Here is a 15,481-nt window from a genome sequence, read left to right as displayed (position 1 = left end):
GACTTTTTGGTTAATATTGGGATATTTTTATTGATTTTTGGGATATTTTGGGTAATATTGAGACTTTTTGGTTAATGTTGAGATATTTTGGTTAATATTGGAATATTTTGTTAATGTTGGGATATTTTGCTTAATATTGAGATATTTTCCTTAATATTGAGATATTTTGATGAATATTGGGATATTTTGGTTAATATAGAGACTATTTGGTTAATATTGAGACTTTTTGGTTAATGTTGAGATATTTTGGTTAATATTCGGATATTTTGGTTAATATTGGAATATTTTAGTTAATATTGGGATATTTTGGTTGAGTTATTTTGCTTAATATTGAGATATTTTGGTTAATTTTGGGATGTTTTGGTTAATATTGAGACTTTTTGGTTAATGTTGAGATATTTTGCTTAATATTCGGATATTTTGGTTAATATTGGAATATTTTGTTTAATGTTAAGATACTTTGGTTAATGTTGGGATATTTTGGTTAATGTTGGGATATTTTGGTTAATGTTGGGATATTTTGGGTAACATTGCGATATTTTGGGTAACATTGCGATATTTTGGGCAATGTTGGGAAATTGTGAGGGAAACACAAACAGAGCCAAAGGATATTCCAGACCACAGGACATCATGGCCAGGGTATAAAATAGGGGGAAAAGGGAGAAATTAGGGAATATTTAGACAAGCCACAGTCTCCAAAACATTCCATGATTTTCCAACCATTCCATGACCCTCCCCTTGGATGGGACCCTCCCCTGGAGGTGCCCGTGGGAAACGGGGAAAATCAACTCTTTGTTTTCCCTTTGCTTTCCCTGTTAAATCATCTTCATCTCAAACCCATGAGTTTTTCCAGCTTTTCCCCTCTCAAATCCTGCTGGAAAAAAAAAAAAAAAAAAAAAACCCAACAAAAACAAACTCTTTCCACAATCCCACTGGAATAAGGGAATTTTAGTGGGAATTAGTGGGAATTTTATTCCCACTGGAATAAAAACAACAATAAAAATCTCTCTGTGATCCCTTAAGAGGAGGAACAAGTGACTTTGAGGGGCTCCAGACCCCCCACCTCAGCTCATCCCCCTTTTCCCATGGATTTCCTCACTTTTCCATGGATTTTCTCATTTTTTCCATGAATTTCCTCATTTTTTCCATGGATTTCCTCACTTTTTCCATGGATTTTCTCATTTTTTCCATGAATTTCCTCATTTTTTCCATGAATTTCCTCACTTTTTCCATGGATTTCCTCACTTTTTCCATGGATTTTCTCATTTTTTCCATGGATTTTCTCATTTTTTCCATGAATTTCCTCATTCTTTCCATGAATTTCGTCACTTTTTCCATGGATTTCCTCACTTTTTCCATGGATTTCCTGACTTTTTCCATGGATTTCCTCACTTTTTCCATGGATTTTCTCATTTTTTCCACGAATTTCCTCACTTTTTCCATGAATTTCCTCACTTTTTCCATGGATTTCCTCACTTTTTCCATGGATTTTCTCACTTTTCCATGGATTTTCTCATTTTTTCCACGAATTTCCTCACTTTTTCCATGGATTTCCTCACTTTTTCCATGGATTTTCTCATTTTTTCCATGAATTTCCTCATTTTTTCCATGAATTTCCTCACTTTTTCCATGGATTTCCTCACTTTTTCCATGGATTTTCTCACTTTTCCATGGATTTTCTCATTTTTTCCACGAATTTCCTCACTTTTTCCATGGATTTCCTCACTTTTTCCATGGATTTTCTCACTTTTTCCATGGATTTCCTCCCTTTTCCCACAAAATCCAGGAAAAAAAAAAATGAGGAATATTGAGGTGGTTTTGATACCCTCAGATAGTTTTTAATGTCTTTTTTTCTCAAAATAACACCCTGAAAACTTTGAGAAAAAAAAAGGTTGGGTTGGGACAAACCTCACCAGATTTTTTTTTTTTTTTTTAATTTTGTGTCCCTCCCCGCTGAAACAAAAAAAAATTCTCAAATAAGGAACAAGAAAAAAATGCTCGAAACTGAGAAATCTGAGCCCAAAAATAAACGTGGCCTGAAACAGAAAGTTCCTGGTGTTTGGGGGGGGGGCAGCTGTTTCCCCCCTCAAAAATTGGATTTTTGTGTTTTCAAAAATGTGTTTTTATTCCAGCTTCACTCCTTTTGAAATTTTCTGCTTTTTTTTTTTTGCTTGTTTACCAAATTTTTTACCAAATTTCACCTGCAGCCCAATTTTAGCCACAAAACTAAAATTTATTACTCCAATTCCCACTTTCAGGAGCTTTCCCAGCCTGAATTTTTGTGTGCAAGATTTTTTGAAGTGAGATTTGGCTCCCTGGAATTTTTTTTGTCCTAAAAAATTGGAATTTTTAGGCTGTTTAAAGCTTCACTTTGGTGTTCCTGGCTGAGTTAATTCCACTTAATTCTTTCTAACCAGAAAAAAAAAAAAAAAAAGTGATGTGTGAGGCATTTTCCCACTCCTGAAATGATAAAAATTTCTTTTATTACAAACATAAAAAAATTACAATTTGCTCATCAGGAGATAAAATTTCTTTTATTATGAACATAAAAACCACAATATTCATTCCACACTTTTTTTGTTTGATTTTTTTTTTTTTTCCCTCTACCCAGCAAGGGATTTTTCCATCCTTGCAGAAAAAAAAAAAGAAAGAAAAGTTTAAAAAAAAGATAAAACTTTTTGGATATTTACAAACATATACAGGGTTTATCTGTACATTTATCACTCTGTACAAACAAGGCACCGGCAGAAGTGACAGTGGCACACATTTAATTTCAGATTTAATTTCAGATTTTATGGCAGGAGATCATTAAAAAAAAAAAAAAAACCAAAAAAACCCCAGATTTTTATTTTTATTTTTATTTTTATCCTCCCTGGGTGATGAGGAAAGAGAGTGGATCCTTTTAACTGCATGGAGAGGAATTTGGAATTTTTGGAGGATTGGACACCAAACCACAGGAGCTTTTTCTGATGGAAATTCAACCCATATTTTACCTAAGAAAATACTGAAGGAAAATAAAAGCAAAGCCCTCCAGAACTTTATAAAAATAAAGGAAATAAAGGGGTGAAATAAAGCAGGGGAGAGAAAAAAAAATCAATTTTTGATGATAAAAGCACTGCTGCCATCAGAGCAGTTTTGTTTTCCATTTCCCAACTTCCAGAGCAAACTGGGGAAGGAGGGAACTCTCCAAGGACTTGAGTTGTGTGAGAAAAAGATAAAAATAAAAGATTTGGGGTTTTTTTACCTGCCAAAAATGTGAGAAAACATTCCTTTAGTAGCACAACAAAAACCTTCAGGTTATAAAAGGAAAAATTTGGTTTTTTACCTGCCAAGAGTGTGAAAAAATATTCCTTTACCAGCACAACAAAAACCTTCAGGTTATAAAATAAAAGATTTGGGTTTTTTACCTGCTAAAAATGTGAAAAAATATTCCTTTACCAGCACACCAAAAACCTTCAGGTTATAAAAGAAAATATTTGGGGGTTTTACCTGCTAAAAATGTGAAAGGACACTCCTTTACCAGCACAACAAAAACCTTCAGGTTATAAAAGGAAAAATTTAGTTTTTTACCTGCCAAAAATGTGAAAGGACACTCCTTTTACCAGCACAACAAAAACCTTCAGGTTATAAAAGAAAAAATTTGGGTTTTTACCTGCTAAAAATGTGAAAAAATATTCCTTTACCAGCACAACAAAAACCTTCAGGTTATAAAATAAAAGATTTTTTTTTACCTGCCAAGAATTTGAAAGGAGGGACCTCCCTGGGAGGTTTCTTTGCTAATAATTCCTTGGATTTAAGGGTTGATGGGAATTCTTTTTCCAGCCTGCCAGGTACTGACACAACACTGGGTTCTGCTGGGAAGTGGGGGCAGGAAAATCCCTGTGTCCATCAGCTCCAGCTCCTGGGTCCTCCAAATCAAAATTTAATCCCTGTGTCCATCAGCTCCAGCTCCTGGGTCCTCCAAATCCAACTCTGGATCCTCCAAATCCAACCCTGGGTCCTCCAAATCCAACTCTGGATCCTCCAAATCCAACCCTGGATCCTCCAAATCCAACTCTGGATCCTCCAAATCCACCCCTGGGTCTCTCCAAGCCCTGGGTCCCTCAGCTCCAGCCTCTGTGCCTTCCAAATCCACCCCCTGTGTCCTCTAAATCCAACCTCCACGTCCTCCAAATCCAAGCCCTGAGTGGCTCAGAAAATAAATCATCCCCACAGAGGAAACTCAAAGTCCCCCAGACAATTCCCAGGTGGTTTTCCTGGCCCATCCCAGTGAGCAGAGGGAAGAGGAGCACAGGGAAGCAGGATGGGAGTGGAGTTCAGAGATTCTTGCTCAGCTGGACTTGCCTCTCCTGAGCCCCGTGTGTTTCCTGGAGCAGCCAAAGGGATTTCAGGTCCTCCCTTTCACTTCTTCCTGCGGATTTTGGGTTTTTTCACAGGTCTCAGGTAGGGGTTGTCAATGACGTTCTCCTCCCCGTTCCTGCTGCCTGCCAAGTTGTTGTTCTGCTGCAGCACTGAGGTGTTCTCCTTCTCGGGTCCTGCATCGTCCTGGCACAGCCAAAAACAACAATTAAAAAATTAAAGTCAGGCTTAGAAATCCTTCTGCCCACGGAATCCGTGGCTGCCCCATCCCTGAGGCCAGGTTGGAGCAATCTGGGATAGGGGAAGGTGTCCCTGCCCATGGGACAAGATTTTTATGGTCCCTCTCACCCCAAACCATTCTGGGATTCCAAGTTCAAGCCACAGAATCTGTGGGCAGGAGGGATAATCAACAGCCAGGCACACAAGGAGCTGCATTAAAAGCCTCCTGGGTTCTAAGACAGGAAAATGCTTTGGGAAACTGGGGGATCCAAGGAGAGGCCTCTTCCCTGCCACTGAAATTTGGGATTTACTGAAAGCTCCTCCTTCAGCCTTGCCCTGCACTGAACTCTGCAGGGAGCTGAAGAGCCAGGACAATGTTTAGATCCATTTCCCAGGAGACAGAGCCAGGTTTCCTAAACTCAACAACCACAACAATATTAAGTTGCCTTTTCCCACCCACTCTGCTCATTTTCCAGGAGACACAGCCAGAATTCCAAGCTGGAAAATCCTGACAATGTTCAGTTCCCTTTCCCATTTCCCAGGAAACAGCCAGAATTCCGAGCTCAAGAACCAGGACAATGTTCAGTTCCATTTCCCATTTTCCAAGAGATAAAGCCAACTTTTCTAAGCTTAAGAACCCTGACAATGTTGAGTTCTGTTTCCCCTTTCTCAGAAAACAGAGCCAGGTTTTCCTGACAATGTTCATTTCAATTTCCCCTTTCCCAGGAAACACAGCCAGAATTCCAAGCTCAAGAACCCTGACAATGTTCAGTTCCATTTCCCATTTTCCAAGAGCCAGAATTCCAAGCTGAAGAACCAGAACAATATTTAGACACATTTCCCAGGAAACAGAGCCAGGTTTTCCAAACTGGAGAACCCTGACAATGTTGAGCTCCCCTTCCCCTTTCCCAGGAGACAGAGCCAGGTTTTCCAAGCTTAAGAACCCTGACAATGTTCAGTTCCACTTCCCATTTCCCAGGAAACAGAGACAGAAATCCAAGCTCAAAAACCAGGACAATGTTTGGTTCCATTTCCCAGGAAACAGACGTTTTCCAAGCTTAAGAACCCTGACAATGTTCATTTCCATTTCCCCTTTCCCAGAAAACAGAGCCAGAATTCCAAGCTCAAGAAGAAGGACAGTGTTCTTTTCCATTTCCCATGAAACAGAGCCAGATTTTTCAAGCTCAAGACCCCTGACAATGTTGGGCTCCCTTTCCCATTTCCCAGAAAACAGAGCCAGGTTTTCCAAGCTGGAGAACCCTGACACTGTTGAGTTCCCTTTCCCCTTTCCCAGGAAACAGAGCCAGGTTTTCCAAGCTCAAGAACCCTGACACTGTTGAGCTCCCTTTCCCCTTTCCCAGGAAACAGAGCCAGGTTTTCCAAGCTCAAGAACCCTGACAATGTTCATTTCAATTTCCCATTTCCCCAGAGACAGAGCCAGAATTCCAAGCTGACACATTTAGACACATTTAGACACATTTCCCAGGAATCAGAGCCAGGTTTTCAAACTGGAGAACCCTGACAATGTTGAGTTCTGTTTCCCCTTTCCCAGAAAACAGAGCCAGAATTCCAAGCTGGAGAACCCTGACAATGTTCAGTTCCATTTCCCCTTTCCCAGGAGGCAGAGGCAGGTTTCCAAGCTGCAGGAGTGTCCCCCAGGAGCCCCCCAGGGTGGCCCTACCGTGCCCATGTGCAGCGGGATGTTCTCGGTGTCCGTCTGCTCGTCCTGCTCCGAGGAATCCGTCTCCTCCATCTGCTGCATTTCCAGCTCGGAGGGGAGCAGAGCTGTCAGGTAGGGCACGGTGAAAGGCCTGGCAGCAATCACTGGGGTCAGGGAAAAGAGGAGACACAGTCAGGAAGCTGGGAGAAATTCCTCCCCTCAGAAATTAAGGGCAAAGTTATAGAGATTAAACACTCTGGGGTTTGACACGTTTCCTGCTGTTCCTGAGGATCAGGAAGGAAATCCTGATCCCTAAAAAATGTCAGTCTCTACTTCCCAATTTGCTGAATTTCTTTATGTTTACAGCCAAGGACACAACATAAAAAACCCTTCCTGACCTCCACCCCATTAACTGGGAAGTTGGGTTCCTCCTAAAGGAAGCTGTGCTGCCAGGGAGCCTTGGGAAAGGGAATTCCCATCAAGACTCTGCAGGCAGAGAGAAAGGAAAATTTCCAGCAGCAGGAAAATGTCAGGGAGAAGAAATTCCTTGGTGAGGTTACAAAATTGGGATGAGATTTGGGTTTAGATGTTCTCCATCAGGAGATAAAAAGGAAAAAAGCAAGCCTTGGGTGTTACAGTTAGGGACAGGAAAAGAACTACACTTACCCGTCAGGTAGAAGCAGGGAAAATAGGACAGTTTATTATGATTTAGGGTTTATAGAGTATTTGGGATTTGGTCAAGGATTGGTCAATGAGGGGAACACCTCTTTGACCCCAGTGGTCAATTCAAAAGTCCATCACCGAGAGGAATGAAAACAATATAGATTGTTTTGAGAGACTTTGAAGAAAAATATGTAAACTATCATCAGAAAGCTCAGTATTATAGCAATACTTGGGGAGTTTAGGAGTTACTCTCTGCTTTTCCTCCCAAATCCCTCCTTTCCCAACCTTCCACCACCCATGGGATGACTCCCAAACCCCAAAATAACGGAATCACTGACGTGGGAATGTGCTGACATCGTCCTTGAAGAGGCTCTGGGTCTCTCCTGTCTTGGCCATGAAGCGAGTGAGGGCCCTCTCCACGTCCCTGCGCTGGGACGCCGCCTTCTCCCGCAGCACCTGGTAGTCGGACACCGGCTCCCGGTACGTCTGGGCAGGGAGGGGAGGAGGGGATGGAACAGCTCCACTTCCAGACAGCACAGGGGTGGAGGAGCTGTAGGCTCTGCTCTTCACTGTGCACGGGTTTTGGAGAGTTACGGGGTAGGAGTCTGGGGGTTCTGCGATGGGAAGGGTGTGGGTGCAGGTGTGGGGTGGGGCAGGGAATGGACAGTGGGATGGGCAAGGGAGTGGATAATGGGATGGGCCAGGGATTCTGAACTGGGAAGGGATTCTGAACTGGGAAGGGTCTGGGAGAAGGTAATGGATAAAGGGAAGGGCTAGGAAATGGATAATGGGATGGGCCAGGGATCCTGGACTGGGAAGGGATTCTGAACTGGGAAGGGTCTGGGAGCAGGTATGGGATGGGCCAGGGAATGGACAATGGGATGAGCCAGGGAGTGGATAATGAGATGGACTAGGGATTCTGAACTGGGAAGGGATTCTGAACTGGGAAGGGATTCTGAACTGGGAAGGATCTGGGAGCAGGTATTGGATGGGCCAGGGAATGGATAAAGGGAAGAGCCAGGGAGTGGATAATGAGATGGGCCTGGGATCCTGAACTAGGAAGGGTCTGGGTGCAGGTATTGGATGGGCCAAGAAATGGATAAAGGGATGGGCCAGGGAATGGAAAATGGGATAGGCCAGGGATTCTGAACTGGGAAGGGTCTGGGAGAAGGTAATGGGATGGGCCAGGGAATGGATAAAGGCCAAAGAGTGGATAATGGGATGGGCCAGGAATTCTGAACTGGGAAGGGATCCTGAACTGGGAAGGGTCTGGGTGCAGGTATTAGATGGGCCAGGGAATGGATAATGGGATGGGCCAGGGAATGGATAAAGGGAAGGGCCAGGGAGTGGATAATGGGATAGGCCAGGGATTCTGAAGTGGGAAGGATTCTGAAGTGGGAAGAGTCTGGGAGAAGGTAATGGGATGGGACAGGGAACGGATAAAGGGAAGGGCCAGGAATTCTGAACTGGGAAGGGTCTGGGTAGAGGTATTGGATGGGCCAGGGAATGGATAATGAGATGGGCCTGGGATCCTGAACTGGGAAGGGATCCTGAACTGGGAAGGGTTTGGGAGCAGGTACGGGATGGGCGAGGGAATGGATAAAGGGATGGGACAGGGATTCAGAACTGGGAAGGGATCCTGAACTGGGAAGGGTTTGGGAGCAGGTATGGGATGGGCCAGGGAATGGATAAAGGGAAGGGCCAGGGAGTGGAAAAAGGAATAGGCCAGGGATTCTGAACTGGGAAGGGATCCTGAACTGGGAAGAGTCTGGGTGCAGGTAATGGGATGGGCCAGGGAATGGATAAAGGGAAGGGCCAGGGAGTGGATAATGGGATGGGCCAGGGAATGGATAAGGGGAAGGGCCAGGAATTCAGAACTGGGAAGGCTCTGGGAGCAGGTAATGGGAAGGATCCCATCCCAAGGGATGTCCACAACCCACAAACAAGGAATATTCAAAGCCAGGAAAAACAATATTTGGATAAATAGCACCAGTGCTGCAGTAAAAAAAACACCACTCCTGGGGTTCTGGACTTCAACCAGCACAAAAGTCAGACAGAAATCCAGGGATTCTGGCTGATTTCTGGATGGCAAGGGATGTCCACAACCCACAAGGAAGGAATGTATTAAGTCAGGAGAAATATTTGGGATAAATGGCAGCAGTAAAACCACCCCCCTCCTGGAATTCAAACAGATCCCAAACAGCAGAAAAATGTTGTTTTCACTCACTGGTGTCTTGATGTAGGTGTGAGGATCTGGGAACTCTGGGAAATGCCCAGGAATGTGGGGTGGATGAGGCTTGTTCTGCCCAGCTGTCAGGGCTTTGGGGGTCACGGGCTGGTTTGTCACCGGAGCTGCAGTGGGAACACACAGGAATCAGGGAAAACACCAAAATCCTCCTGCCCAGGGTCCCCCCAAAGCTGTGAGCCCATCCCTGACCCATCCAAGGCACGGAGCACATCCACAACCTTGGGATTGGCATCCCAGAGGGGAAAGGGCTCCCTTGAGCCCTCTGTCCTGCAAACAAAACCACCCTGGGGGTTCTCCTGAGGCCCCTTCACCTCCAGTGGTGTTACTAAAAGAGCCCCAAATTCCTGGGATTGTCCCACAAAAAGCTCATCAGGAGCTCTCTGAGAGGCAGCAGAGAGGAATTCCAGGTTATTCCCAGCTCCCTGCACACCAGGACAGGTTCCCCACATACGGGCAGTGATCACCATCCTCTGGGAACGCTTGGCGTAGGCGGGAAGAGTTTCCACGTTGAACCCTGGAACACAAGAGAGGGAAGCAGGAATCACTCCAGGAGCTCAGCCTGTCAAAATTCCCCTCTCTCCAGAGTTTTTCCAAATTAAACAAGAATGGGATGGGCCAGGGAGGGGATAATGGGAAGGAACAAGGAAAACCATGAGCTGTGTGTGCCCACAGCAGTGGGCACCGCCCAAATCCCAGATTTTGGGGCCAGATCTCCCAATCCAAAGGTGGAAAGAGTGGGATGAGGGAGCTGCTCACCCATTTCCACGAGGGTCACCACGATGTCTGAGAGCGTGGGCTGGGTCCTGGCTGTGTGCTCGCAGTAGGACTTGGCACTCCTCCCAATTTCTGAAATATCTGCGGGATAAAACCACCACAGGTTTAATTCTCACTGTGGCCACGGCTGTGTCAGCTCCAAGGATTGGGAATTTTGTAACAAATTTAGCAAACAGCCCCTGGGATGGAGCATTTTGCAGGATGTGTGTTTAAAATTAAAGCACTGGGATGCTAAGGATTAAAAAATCACAAAATTTTGCCACAAAGGCAAATCTGCATCTAAAACATGAAAAATAAGCCCAGAAATGATTATTTCTTGATTTCAGAACAAATCTAGAGGTGAGGTTTTCATCAACACCCCCAAGGGAAGGAGCAGAACTGCTCCAAAAGGGATTTCATGAAGGAAATAGCTGGAATTTTGTTGTTTCTCTGGAATTTTTATTGTTTCTCTGGAATTCTGTTGTTTCTCTTTATTCCAGCATAGTTTTTAGTATATATAAAATATATACTAAAAATACATTTGTATTTTTAATATTCCTAGTAAAGAACCATTATTCCTATTCCCATATCATTGCCTGAAATCCCTTTAATTTCAAAACTATAATTATTGGGAAGGATGGGAGTTTACATTCTCCATTCCCTAGTAAAGAACCATTATTCCTACTCCCACATCATTGCCTGAAATCCCTTTAATTTCAAAACTACAATAATTCAGAGGGATGGGAGTTTACATTCTCCATTCCAAGGGAAGCTCCAGCTTTCCCCTGGCAGACTCCTCTCATCCCAAACCAGGCCAGGTGCCATCCCTGTGCTCACATCCCTTTCCCAGGGAATGTCACCGTGTGCTCCCCACAGAACCCAGAACTTTCTGTCCAACCTCATCCCAACCAGACCGGGATTATCTCAGGGAAGTGAGAATTTTCCATCTGCAGAACCCCACGAGGCTTTTCCCCCTTTTTTCCTCCATCCAAGCCTGGACTCTCACGCCCCAGTGATCCCCCGTGTCCCAAAGTTCCTGGCAGGGCTCCCTTGGCACAGGGAGGGTGTTGACAGAACCTCATTTCTCCCTCTCCTTTCATCCCAGATCCCAAGTGACTTCCACGACATTTTTCCACACATTTCCCCCCTAAAAACCCACCAATTCCCTGCTGTGGCTGCCCAGAGCTGGGAATGTGCTGCCCTGGATTCCTGCAATCCCACGGTCCCTTATCAATTTCAAAACTATAATTATTTGTAAGGAGGAGGTTTACATTCTCCATTCCAAGGGAAGCTCCAGCTTTTCCCTGGCAGACCAGGGGGAACTCTTTCCCAAAGCAGACCAGGGGGGCACTCACAGCTCTGGATCATCTCGGTGAGCGTCTCCACCGCGGCTTTCTCGGCGCTCTCGAAGCCGGCCTCGGTCAGCAGGGAACTGACCACCACCTGCAGCGTCCGGCGCCGGGCCAGGTGGTAATTGTCCGCAGGGGTGCCCGCCTGCTTGCTGCCCGCCCGCTGGAACAGGGAACGGGGCGTCAGGGCACGGGGAGAGGTGTCAGTGTGACCCCGGGAGAGGGGAGAGAGCTGGGCTGGGCACGGAGAGGCTGGAGGGGCAAGGGATGGGATGGGATACATGGGATGGGATCAGTGGGATGAGATGGGGTGGGATGGGATGGGATGGGATGGGATGAGATGGGATGGGATCCATGGGTTAGGATGGGATGGGATCCATGGGATGGGATCTCTGGGATTGGATCTATGGGATGGGATGGGATAGGATGGGATGGAATGGGATCCTTAGGATAGGATCCCTGGGATGGGCTCCATGGGATAGAGTCTATGGGATGGGATCCATGGGATGGGCTTCATGGGATGGGATGGGCTCCGTGCCATGGGATAGGATGGGATCCGTGGGATGGGATCTATGGGATGGGATGGGATCTGTGGGATGGGATCCATGGGATGGGATGGATAGGATGGGATGTGATCCCTGGGATGGGATGGGATGGGATGGAATTGGATGGCATGGGATCTATGGGATGAGATAGGATGGGATGGGATCCCTAGGATGGGATTCCTGGGATGTGCTCCATAGAATGGGATGGGGTCTATGGGATGGGGTCCCTGGGATGGGCTCCATGGGATGGGATGGGATCCATGGGATGGGATCCATGGGATGGGATCCATGGGATGGGATCCATGGGATGGGATGGGGCAGGCATACAGGTAATGGAAGGGCTTGGGAGCAGGGACTGAGAAAGGTCTGGGGGCAAACAATGGGATGGGGCAGGGAGCAGGGAATGGGAAAGGTCTAGGAACAGGTGGAAGGGACATGGAGCAGGGACTGGGATGGGGCAGGGAACAGCAGCTCCTGGGAAGGGTCTGGGGCAGATAATGGGAAGGGTGTGGGAACAGGGATTAGGAAGGGTTTGGGAGCAGGGACGGGGAGGAGTCACAGAGCAGGAACACAGGTACACACACACACACGTGCGTCCTATACACTCACTTACACACATGGGCATGTGTGTGTGTACATGTGTGTATATATATATGTATATATATGTATATGCATATATATGTGTATATATATATATATACACACACACACACATTTATTTACACACGTGTCCTTATAGAACCTCCCCAGCACTTTTGGGACGCGGCCCCTTTAAGGACTCCCCCCTCGCACGCCCCGCCCCGTCCCCCGCCAGCCAATTCGAGCGCACCATCCTCAGCCAATCAAACCCCGCCTCCCCTCAGGCCTTCCAGCCAATCAGCGCCTCCCTCCCTCCACCCGCCGCCTCCGCGCTCCGGGGCATGGCCGCGGCCGCCTCCGCGCCCCGGAGGGATCGGGCGCTGCCGCCCCGCCCGGCCCCACCCGGAGCCCGCCCTCGCGGCCCCACGCCCCGGGGATTAGGCGCCGTTACCGTGCCCGAGCCCCCGGACGCTGTGTCAGCCATCTTGGAGCCATATGGAGCTGTGCGCATGCGCCAGGTGCGGCGGGGCGGTGGGCGGGAGCGCGGGGTTTTGTGGGAGTTGTAGTGCAGGTGGAGCGAAGCGCGGAGCATTGTGGGAGTTGTAGTGCGGAGGAGGGGCAACATCTGGATCCGCCCACCCCATCCTCATATCTGGATCACGGGGGGGTGGAACGAGCTGAGATTTACGATCCTGTCCATCCCAAACCGTTCTGGGGTTCCACAGGACACGGGGATTTTGCCAAGTGGGCAAAGTCTCCATTGACATCCTGATTTGTGACATCCCTGGAGCTCATTAATTCCGGGATGTCCTTGAGCCAGGGAAGAGCCTTTGCCTGCTCCACTCATTAACTCTCCTTTCTTGCTGATTAGGCTCGAAAGTGCACGAAGATCCGACCTCAAAGAACATCCTGACTTGAGATAATCATGATTTATCCCACATTTTGCAACGAGCCCAGACTCAAACCTCCTGTCACAGCACCGCGTTCCCACTTGGAAATAATTTATTAAAAACCCCTCAAAAAACTCTGTAACCATGGGAACCTCGAGGGTTTCCTGTTGTACCCTGAGCTGTCCCCAAGGTGTTCAGGGGAGGACAGAACAGGAAACCACCAAGCTGCAGCTCCCAGCCCTGGCTTCCTGCTCTAACCCACGTGTGGGACAGGCAGAACCTCTGAGAACCAATTGCTGAGAGTCAGAGTGGGGGGAAAGTGATGTAAACAACAGCTGCCACGCTGGGAATTAAAGGTCTCGGGGCTGGGTGGAAACACAGCTCCCACACGCTGCTGGTTTTACCTGCAGGAGCAGAAAAATTCCTGGAAAAGGAGAGAAATGAGGGGGCTGGATGGTCCCAAGATGGAGCAGCAAAGGTAGGAGGCAAAGTGGTTTCAGTGTCTGATAAAATCTCTCGTGCCTCGTGTGCTTGGGGACAGCAGGATTGTGCCTGAATGTCCCTCAGGATGGATCTCTGGGGACGTGGCTGTGTCACTTTGTCACCTGGGCAGGGCTCTGTGTGTGTGTGCCAGGCCTGGGGGACACCAGGGTCACCCCGGTGTGGGCTCAGACTGGTTTGGGAATGGGGACAACCAACCCCAGACTGGTTTGGGAATGGGGACAACCCACCCCAGACTGGTTTGGGAATGGGAACAACCAACCCCAGACTGGTTTGGGAATGGGAGAACCAACCCCAGACTGGTTTGGGAATGGGAACAACCCACCCCAGAGTGGTTTGGGAATGGGAACAACCAACCCCAGACTTTTGGTTTGGGTGGGAAAGGGGCTTAAAGCTCATCCTGCCGTGGGCAGGGACACCTCCCACCATCCCAGGTGGCTCCAAGCCTCGTCCAGCCCGGCCTGGGACACCCCCAGGGGCTCTGGAGTGGCTTTGGGAGCAGCTGGGACAGGGGGGAGCCTTTGCTGAATGACCAGGAATGTCACTGGGAGCTGCTGAGGCACCTGGAATTCTGTGTCCACTTTGGACCCTCACAGCAAGAGGGACATTTTGGGGCTGGAGCGTGTCCACGGATGGGAGCGGGGCTGGGGAAGGGTCTGGAGGGTCCTGAGGGAGGTGGGGAAGGGTCTGGAGGGTCCTGAGAGAGCTGGGGAAGGCTCTGGAGGGTCCTGGGGGAGCTGGGGAAGGCTCTGGAGGGTCCTGAGGGAGGTGGGGAAGGGTCTGGAGGGTCCTGAGGGAGCTGGGGAAGGGTCTGGAGGGTCCTGAGGGAGCTGGGGAAGGGTCTGGAGGGTCCTGAGGGAGGTGGGGAAGGGTCTGGAGGGTCCTGAGGGAGCTGGGAAGGGGCTCAGCCTGGAGAAAAGGAGCTCAGGGGGAATTTGTGGCTCTGCACAGCTCCCTGACAGGAGGGGACAGCCGGGGGGGATTTTGGGATCTTATCCCAGGGAACAGGGACAGGAGGAGAGGGAACGGCCTCAGGCTGGGCCAGGGGAGGCTCAGGGTGGAATTTCAGCAGGAATTTCCTCATGGAAAGGGCAGCCAGGCCTGGGAAGTGCCCGGGGAGGTTTGGGGGTGTCACCTGGGGGTGGCACTGAGCGCTCAGGGTGGGGATTGGGCTCAGCTCAGACTCAGGAATCCCAGAGGGATTTTCCAGTTTCAACAATTCCATGATTTTATGACTCCACGAATCCAATTTGAAAGGGGACAGGATTTGGAAGCAAAACCCTGCTGGCCCTCGTGTCCATCCCTATCTCATAAGTGCTCCCATTGGGAATTTAAATTCCATTTTCCCACAGGCACAGAAAGTGGGGGGAAAAGTTTCCAGGATGCAAAACACCTCTGAGAGTGCAAATTCCAGTGGGGAATTTTTTAGAGGAAAGCCTGGAGCTGTTTAATCTCCTGTTCCTGAAATCCCACTGTGGATTCCCAGAGATGTGCTGGATACCAGGATGGATCTGCCATGGTTGGTTCCCTCTTTCCCAGGATTTCCTGGCTGTTCCAACCTCAACAATTCCATGATTTTATCACTCCACGAATCCAATTTGAAAGGGGACAGGATTTGGAAGCAAAACCCTGCTGGCCCCTTGTGTCCATCCCTGTTTTGTGAGCTCTCCCATTGGGAATTTAAATTCCATTTTCCCAAAGATGCCACAGGCACA

General features: G+C 48.0%; 1 protein-coding gene across 1 annotated transcript; it reads right to left on the bottom strand.

Moving 5' to 3' along the window:
• Window positions 1–3,727: 3,727 nt before the first annotated feature.
• TAF8 (TATA-box binding protein associated factor 8) lies at window positions 3,728–12,886 on the bottom strand (the record flags this gene model as incomplete). The annotated part of the gene is made up of 8 exons (XM_083878576.1): window positions 3,728–4,545; window positions 6,260–6,402; window positions 7,240–7,387; window positions 9,129–9,253; window positions 9,601–9,663; window positions 9,906–10,004; window positions 11,258–11,414; window positions 12,827–12,886. The coding sequence occupies 8 exons, from the start codon at window positions 12,884–12,886 to the stop codon at window positions 4,402–4,404; spliced, it is 939 nt and encodes a 312-aa protein (XP_083734702.1). The 3' UTR covers window positions 3,728–4,401.
• Between the last annotated feature and the right edge of the window lie 2,595 nt (window positions 12,887–15,481).

Source organism: Zosterops lateralis, assembly GCF_965231275.1.
Source record: "Zosterops lateralis genome assembly, chromosome: 26".
NCBI classification, from domain to species: domain Eukaryota; kingdom Metazoa; phylum Chordata; class Aves; order Passeriformes; family Zosteropidae; genus Zosterops; species Zosterops lateralis.
This window is presented reverse-complemented; position numbering and strand designations above follow the sequence as displayed.